General features: G+C 41.4%; 1 protein-coding gene across 2 annotated transcripts in view; it reads left to right on the forward strand.

Annotated features, from left to right (window-relative positions):
* Positions 1–8,512, forward strand: part of atad2b (ATPase family AAA domain containing 2B) — a 131,541-nt gene extending 123,029 nt beyond the window's left edge. For both annotated transcript variants that reach the window (XM_061901005.1, XM_061901006.1), the window contains exon 28: positions 5,428–8,512. In XM_061901005.1, coding sequence (XP_061756989.1) covers positions 5,428–5,469 — 42 coding nt within the window. In that variant the 3' untranslated portion in view covers positions 5,470–8,512. The remainder of the gene's footprint in view (positions 1–5,427) is intronic.
* Positions 8,513–9,556: the final 1,044 nt, after the last annotated feature.

The following is a 9,556-nucleotide window of genomic DNA, read 5'->3' on the forward strand; positions in this document are numbered from 1 at the left end:
GCCTTCTTTACTATTTCAGAGGAACGCATTTTGCGTGCTACTTGCACCAAGTGTTCTGCAAACATACTGTGAGGAGGGAAAACAAACATTGTGCTTGAACACATCAAACCTTAATTACGAAATTACATTGTTTTGAAGACTAAGTAGATGCCTGCTGCTAAAGGTGTGCACAAACTACAGTTGAATCTAAATACAAAAAACAGATATAAATAAGTTATCGATATTGGTCTTGAGAATTACAAAGTTATCTGTATCGTTTTAAGAAAAAATATTGTGCGTGGGTCGGCATGGCCCAGATGGTAGAGTGGTCGTCCAGAAACTTACTGTAATGGTTCATCCTCGTCACTGCCGTTGAGTCTTTGGGCAAGACACTTCACCCACCTTGCTCCCATTGCCACCCACACTGGTGTATGAATGTGAATGGATGTTGGTGGTGGTTGGAGAGGCCATGGGCGCAAATTGGCAGACACGTTTCTGTCAGTCTACCCCAGGGCAGCTCTGGCTACAAATGTAGTTTACCACCACCAAGGTGAGAGAGTGGAATGAATGAATGAATGAAGGGCTCTTAGGCCCTGTCTGCAATAAGCCGGATCACTCCTTAAACAAATATTTAGTTAGCTTAAGCCACACTAAACCGTCGTTTAAGGTTTCCCTCCTTGGATAATTTGCGCCGTTTATTTCTTGAATATCCGGCTCTATCACCTCCTGCTCCGGCCCGGCTGCACCAAATGATAATATAAATACATTTAATAAAGTCACATTCAAATAAGACAACAAGAGAAGTATCTTACATTTCTCTTTTGTAAAGTAAATCTGAACAGCCGATATGGGCATTTACATCAACTATATGATTTGCCTGAGAAGCTGGACAGGACAAAAAAAAAAAAGAATATCCGGCTCTTAGCTTTGTATGGACTCATCGATCGTTTACAAACAGAGTTCGGAGAGGAAGTGACGCCAGAAAGAACACGCCACAGCCAACTTCATAACAGACGCTTGTGGAAATCACATGAGTACCTTAAAAGAACGAAACACGCGATTGCAGCTATTTCGGATACAAAACATCTCAGACGGAACATAGCATTGTTGAGTGGCGGTTTTGGATAAGGCCTGAAATGGCCAGAGGAATGGCAAGAGAACTTTCGAATGTCCAGGTCAGCTGGGATTCTACTAAGCGAAAAACTTTATTAATTTCCCCACGGGGATTATTAAGGTATTTCTGATCCTGATTCTGATTTGTCAAAGGCAAGACATCAAGAATGCGGGCTCCCGTGGACGAGGGAGTACTATGGAAAACAGCAAATGCATCTAGACTGGCAAAACAGACTATCAGTTATTGTTGGCGATGTATGTCGAGCGATTACTGAACGTCTAGTTTTGTACTGGCAGCACGGTGGAACAGGGGTTAGTACGTGTGCCTCACAATACGAAGGTCCTGGGTTTGATCCAGGGCTCAGGATTTTTCACACGTCCATTAAAGATATGATTCATGTATGATGGCTCAGGTGTGATTCACTGCAATAGGGCCAGTCTAACAGCTGCTAATGGTGAGGTAAGCAAAGTTTACTGTTAAGAGAAATGTGGAAATAGACTACATTGGAACACAGGGTAAGAATACACTTGCAGGTCAGTGGTAACTATGACGGGCACATTTCTTTCCTCGCATGCGTACTAGGTCGCGTTGCACTGGCGGATGGAGGGTGGAGGGGGTCTTAAACGGTGACATTGAGTGTGTGTGTGTGTGTGTGTGTGTGTGTGTGTGAGAGAGATAAGAGTTGAAGACAGCCATGACATTATGTCCCTCACAAGTGTATGTCAACTTTTTACCAAGACTGTATATACATACTAGGGGGGAAAAACATGAATCAGTCAAATAAGTACAGGCAAATATTGACATGAAGCCACAGACAACTGCACTCCTGAATGTCCCAACACGGTGCAGCAATACACAAATGCAGACAAAAGGCTAATTGATTATCTATCTTTCAATTAAATTCAAGATCAGTCTCTTTTACATATCTTAGGAAACACCCTCTACTTCCTAAAACTTCACAGAACAACCGTTTGTCAGCCTTATTTTCTCCTGTTTAAGAAAATTCAGAACATCTTTAATCCAGCGTGCACAGGCAGTAATATATGATTAAACGAGGCGGCAGCTAAAGAACCACTTGCCCGTTTATCCCCTCTTTATCACAAAGGAAACACCTGCCAGGTGAACAGGTGATTTGACTACTTCCAGCGCTGATGCAAGCTGACTCGCGTCCCACATGTGACCAAAGGATCAACAAATATACTACAGCACTAGGACTGTAGTGGCCATAAACAGTTAGCTTCTACAGCAGGGATGCTCAAAGTACAGTACGGGGCAATTTGTGACCTTGTGACTCATTTGTCATTGGCCCTAGGCAAATTCCAAAAAACACCAGCACAAATTGAGAAAGTAGCAAGAAGTACAATGGGGAAAAAACAAAATTTTGACATCATATATATATATATCCAGTGAAGAAAATAAGCATTTGAACACCCTGCTAGTAGAAATCATGGGGGGGGCTGACATTTTCACAGTAGGTGCATGTCCACTTTATGAGAGATAACCTAAAAAGGAGAATCCAGAAATCACAATCTATGATTTTTTTAACAATTTATTTGTGTGATGAAGCTGAAAATAAGTATTTGAACACCAACATTAATATTTGGTAGAGTAGCCTTTGTTTGCAATTACAGAGGTCAAACATTTCCTGTAGTTCTTCAGCAGGTTTGCACAGACTGCAGGAGGGATTTTGGCCCACTCCTCCACACAGATCTTCTCTAGATCAGTCAGGTTTCTGGGCTATCGCTGAGTAACACAAGACTTTCAGCTCCCTCCAAGGATTTTCAATTGGATTTAGGTCTGGAGACTGGCTAGGCCACTCCGGAACCTTGATATGGTTCTTACGAAGCCACTTCTTGGTTTTCCTGGCTGTGTGCTTTGGGTCATTGTCATGTTGGAAGATCCAGCCACGACTCATCTTCAATGATCTGACTGAGGGAAGGAGGTTTTGGGTCAAAATCTCACAATACATGGCTGCAGTCATCCGCTCCTTAATACAGTACAGTCGTCCTGTCCCATGAGCAGAAAAACGCCGACAAAGCATGATGCTACCACCCCCATGCTTCACAGTAGGGATGGTGTTCTTGGGATGGCACGCATCATTCTTCTTCCTCCAAACACGCATAGTGGAATTATGACCAAAAAGGTCAATTTTGGTCTCATCTGTCCACAAAACTTTCTCCCATGACTCCTCTGGATCATCCAAATGGTCATTGGCAAACTTAATACGGGCTTTAACATTTGTTGGTTTAAGCAAGGGAACCTTCCGTGCCATGCATGATTTCAAACCATGACGTCTTAGTGTATTACCAACAGTGACCATGGAAACAGTGGTCCCAGCTCTTTTCAGGTGATTGACCAAGTCCTGCCGTGTAGTCCTGGGCTGATTCCTCACCATTCTTAGCATCATTGAGACCCCACGAGGTGATATCTTGCATGGGGCTCCACTCCGATTGAGATTGACTCTCATGTTTAGCTTCTTCCATTTTCAAATGATTTCTCCAACAGTGGACCTTTTTTCACCAAGCTGCTTGGCAGTTTCTCGAGCGCTCTTTCCATCCGTGTGGAGTTGTACAATTTTTTCTCTGGTGTCTTTGGACCGCTCTTTGCTCTTAGCCATGCTCAATGTTTGGGTCTTAATGATTGTATGGGGTGGACAGGTGTCTTTATGCAGCTAACGACCTCACACAGGTGCATCTGATTCAGGATAATACAGTGGAGTGGAGGAGGACTTTTAAAAGCGGAATAATAGGTCTTTGAGGGTCAGAATTGTAGCTGATAGACAGGTGTTCAAATACTTATTTTCAGCTGTATCACACGAATAAATTGTTAAAAAATCATAGATTGTGATTTCTGGATTTTTCTTTTTAGGTTATCTCTCATACAGTGGACATGCACCTACCGTGAAAATTTCAGACCCCCCCATGATTTCTAAGTGGGAGAACGTGCAAAATAGCAGGGTGTTAAAATATGTATTTATTTTAGTATATATATATATATATATATATATATATATATATGAAAACTTGAGATTATCGATTATCGGCCAATAAATGCTTTAAAATGTAATTTCGGAAACGATCTGTTTCAAAATTATCTATCGGTTTAAAACAGTAAAATTTATGACTTTTAAAAACGCCGCTGTGTACACGGACATAGGGAGGAGTACAGAGAGCCAGTAAACCTTAAAGGCACTGCCTTTGCGTGCCGGCCCAGTCACATAATACCTATGGCTTTTCCTACACACAAGTCAATGCAAGGCATACTTGCTCAACAGCCATACAGGTCACACTGAGGGTGGCCGTATAAACAACTTTGACACTGTTACAAATATGCACCTCACTGTGAACCCACACCAAACAAGAATGACAAACACATTTCGGGAGAACATCCGCACCGTAACACAACATAAACACATCAAAACAAATACCCAGTCCCTTGCAGCACTAACTCTTCCGGGACGACACAATATACACCCCCTGGCACCCCCTGCTCCCCCGACCCCCACCTCAACCTTCTCATGCTCTCTCAGGGAGAGCATGTCCCAAATTCCAAGCTGCTGTTTTGAGGCATGTTAAAGAAATAATGCACTTTGTGACTTCAATAATAACTATGGCAGTGCCTGCCATGTTGGCATTTTTTTCCCATTAACTTGAGAGTTGATTAATTTTGGAAAACTTTGTTACATTGTTTAATGCATCTAGCGGGGCATCACAAAAAAAATTTGGCATAATAATGTGTTAATTCCACGACTGTATATATCGGTCAGTTTAGTTAAATGTGTTTGTTTTCTGACATTGACTTGTTTCTTCAGCATTGTCCACATATTCTCAATGGGGTTTAAGTCAGGACATTGGGAAGGCTATTCTAAAACCTTAATTGTAGCCTGATTTAGCCATTCCTTTACCACTTTTGACGTGTGTTTGGGGTCATTGTCCTAATGAAACACCCAACCGCGCCCAAGACCCAACCACTGGGCTGAAGCAATTTACAAGTCATTCAGTGACTTGACTGAAATACAAGAAAAGACCAACCTTTTGTCTTTTTTGTATTGGCAAAACAGCTAATGTACTGGTTGTCCAGGCATGCATTTCAATTCATCTCAATGTTTGGCATACTGCAGTAGCATATATTGCAGAGTCAGTCATTCATCTTGTTGAATGCTGTCATCCATCTCTCTTTACATGTAACACAAAACCCCTTTCAGGTGCAGAAAGATGCTGCAGCATAGCTCTGTATCACTTTTACATCATTCATCATGCTCACAAAGGCGCCTTCCCGGCATAAGTCCGTCATCTTAACACCAACATTGTTATTATTGTGTGTGTGTGTTGCAGGAAATGGAGGACAGGATCCAGCATTTTGACACATTCCTCTGAGACGGTGACGCCAAACCTCCTCAGGTAGAGCCTGAGAAACACCCCCGGGACCACAAAGACACACAAGCTTGAGAGCGAAGGAGCCTGCAACCTATTCGGCGCCCATCATCATCATCATCCTCTTCAAACTGGGACGGCGTAGGGAATAGAGACATTCAATGGTGCTATCGTCTCAGGAAAGCGTGGACAGATCCAGACCTGTTCTACTCAACCAAACCCCAGGAGGTGTGTCACATCAACAGACACGTGTACACTAAATGTGACGGGTGCTACTTGGGTGCTATTCTACCTGTAGGCCATGCTGCTTCTTGGATGACCAGTAAAAGCCAACACAGCTCTCACACTTGGTATGCATGCATCTCTTTACATATACACAAACACACACACAGCCTCACCAGCAGAAGTGTGAATGCACGGTGCCGCGAGAGGAAAGATAATGTTCTGAATCATTGACCTACACCGCTGAGCTACTCTCGCCCTAAAGTGGAGCGCCATAGTCATGGGCATCAGCCATTTTCCCCCTCAAGGTGATTAGTTTAAAATGTGAGCCAGCCTTGAGGATGCTTACCCGCGACTGTGCCGAAAAGCTTGTGCGCCAACAGATTACACACCCCTCTGTTGTTTGTTCGTTATCGTAGGCGGCGACGTCCGCTCGCCGCTTCTGGTGCTCCTGTCCTAGCAGATTGCGCTACGTTTGTTTTTCTGGGAGGCCCCAACCTTTGTTCGCAGTCTGAACGTTTCCCCACCTCGTTTTGCCACACGGCCCCTACCTGAGCGAGGACGCCGCACAAGTCGCTCGTCTGTCGCTCGCAGTGTCTAGCATGTGCCTTAACATATTTGATAATAAACGAGGGTGTCTTGGGCTAAATTGACACTGCGAGGTGTAAAAGTGGCCCATTCCGCTGAGTCCTTTATATGAAGACGTATCGAACTAAATATAAGACAACAATAAATAAAATTAGGACCATTTTTTGAAAACAGAAAAAAAATATTTTTAGTCATGAACTAAATAGTCATCAAATATTTTTAAAGATTACGATATGAGAATTACATTACTATGATCTAATAAAATGACATAATGTTTTGATGTTCATCAACTCCATAAGGATTTTGCTCCATTGGTCAACATTACTGCAAAAAAAAATTGCATTGTAAATCCTACTTTGAAACACTTATTTGCGAATGCGAGTGACAGGAAGAAAAGCTCAGACTCACTTTGTGGAGTCATGTGTCGCCACCTGTCGATTGGCGTGCAAAAATCCCAGAGCCAGACGAGTAAAAATGTTTTTGACTTTTCTTTCAAAGTAAAAGGGCGTGTTATATTCACACTAAAACGCGGCTGACTTGTCATGTGATGTTCGATGTCACCGATTTTGATCGTATGTACTGAACACCCAAAATAACTGGCATGCGTCTAAAAAGCCATTCAAAAGTACGCTTGTCAAAACAGATGGCCCTTAGAATTAAGTGAACAATAAAATATTTATTTACCACTATTAAACATTACCATTTAATTGACTTTTATACCCTGAGCTTTAAAAGTCGCTAACCTCGGCTAAAGTCATTTTATATAATAAACGGTCTAGTCTTAGGTATACTTGGCAGTTGTTTTTTTTTAATTGTACATCCTGTTGACGCTCCAGTGTGTTTGGCAGATAACTTGGAACTGATTTAGGTTTCCACATTTTGCGGGGTTTTTTTCATGCTTATTCGAACTGTGCTGCTTTGGGAGTAAAACATCGGAAGTGCTGAAAACATCTTACAAGGCAATTTAAATGTGTGTGCTTATAATGAGTGCAGCCTGCAGCATTTGAAGTGTTCCATAATGTACGCTCCAAGGGCCACATGCGACATGCCAAGTTGCTCCTGGTACAGAAAACGTTCCTTAATATTCGCTCATAATAATTATAATGTATTTTTAGCCTTGTGTTGGCGAGTTATTGGCAGACCGTTCTAGGCAGTGCCCCATCACATTTTGGGTTTTAATTTCCACCCGATCAACTTAGCGTCTCTTATTTTCTCACCCTTGAGCACTGTGAGGCACCACAAGTACACCACTCAGCCCCCCACCCCTTCAAATACAAAAATATGGCCATACTTATGCAAGCTATGTTCAGACCACTGCAGAGAGCGAGGAACCAAAGCTACCTCAGCGCGATTTGTTGTCAACTTGTTTACTCGGTACTCAAGCAGTATTTTTTTAAAGAGCTAAAATACTGTCACACCACCCTCCGTACCCCACCCCACACCCTCCCATAGCTTCTTCATTGCAATTAATTTCCAGACATTTTGTGCGCCATGTGACACATTGTTCTGCTTTGACAGATGTCATCTCATGTATTTATTGTAGTTAAATTAACCTGGCTTCATTCTTTTGTCCCTTTTTTTTCCCAATATATTTTGGAAGCCTGGCCAGTGCGTAGCATTTGTGTAGCAGGTTGTCGGGGGGGTGTCCGAGGAAGCGAAGGGTTTACTGGTCTCTCAGGTTCAACACAACATGCACCCCTTATCTTTTTTTTTTCAGCTTTTCTATTTATTTCCCCACTGTCTTTTTTTAATTTTATTTTATTTTTTTAATCATTTTGTTGTGGTGACGAGACTGTTGCATACTGGAACTTGTGCAGGAACAGGGCCAGATCTTTTTGTTATGTTGCCAAAATACCTTGGAATTGGAACCAGGTTTGGGAATAAAAACATGGGTAGTTTAAATGTCATACATTGATAGATTCCTTTTCTTATGACGGTAGCCAGTTTGGACTAACAACCAATTTTTGTCTGGTAGTTGAGACAATTTAGTCCAGTATGCAGAGGGAGAGTTTCCTGTTCTTCCTGACCGTTTCTCTTTTTTGCCACTCTTAAATTACAGTAGTCTTTCCTTTTGGCTGTTCATTTTGAAATATTTAAAACATGACAGCCTGCTATTGTGACATTTTAGTGCAAGTTATATTTCGAATGGAATCTCTTACTGTATTTCTCAAATGCACTGCTGTGATATACTTGAATAAAAGGTGCAAAACTGTAAAAAAAACAAAAAACTGTAAAATTGCTTTTTCATTTTATTTGCGGCAATGGGGAATAGTGGATCCTACAAAGTCAAGAACATTGTCATAACAAAACAGAATCTTTCCCCAAGAAACGAAAGTGAGGGTCACAATGATTTTGTAAATCTGAAAAATATGTTTTTATCTGTCACAGACCCTACACTTTCAAAGGGCTTTTCTCACCTGTTTGTACCTGTTTTTGTGTATTTGGGAAGTCCCATAAGTGAAATCCAACCATTTATAAACAATCTCACCTTCTTTCAAACTTGCTCAAAACAAGTCCTTTGGAATCTCAGACTTTGGTGACATACAGTCGTGGTCAAAAGTTTACATACACTTGTAAAGAACATAATGTCATGGCTGTCTTGAATCTCCAATAATTTATACAACTCTTATTTTTTTTGGGATAGAGTGATTGGAGCACATACTTGTTGGTCACAAAAAACATTAATGAAGTTTGGTTCTTTTATGGATTTATTATGGTTCTATCTGACCACAGAACTTTCCTCCAGAAGGTCTTATCTTTGTCCATGTGATGATGTCAGATGAAACAACATTTTAGCTGTTTGGCCACAATACCCAGCAATATGTTTGGAGGAGAAAAGGCGAGGCCTTTAATCCCAGGAACACCAAACCTACCGTCAAGCATGGTGGTGGTAGTATTATGCTATGGGCCTGTTTTGCTGCCAGTGAAACTTGCCAAAGGACATGTAACCAAATATTCACATTGCTGTATGTATACTTTTGACCCAACAGATTTGGTCACATTTTCAGTAGACCCATAATAAATTCATAAAAGAACCAAACTTTATGAATGTTTTTTGTGACCAACTAGACCAATTAGAGCACCATTCAGGTCTAATCTATCACAAAAAAATAAGAAATGTAAAAATTATTGGAAACGCAATACATGTTCTTTACAAGTGTAAGTAGACTTTTTACCACGGCTGTATTTCGACTTACCTATGCCTTAATTATTTCAGTGACTATCTCCATATGTGGTGTAGAGGTTTACCAAAGAGCTTGGCGCAAGGCTGCCATTTGTA

The sequence above is a fragment of the Nerophis ophidion genome, linkage group LG05 (assembly GCF_033978795.1).
Source record: "Nerophis ophidion isolate RoL-2023_Sa linkage group LG05, RoL_Noph_v1.0, whole genome shotgun sequence".
In the NCBI taxonomy this organism is placed as follows: Eukaryota; Metazoa; Chordata; class Actinopteri; order Syngnathiformes; family Syngnathidae; genus Nerophis; species Nerophis ophidion.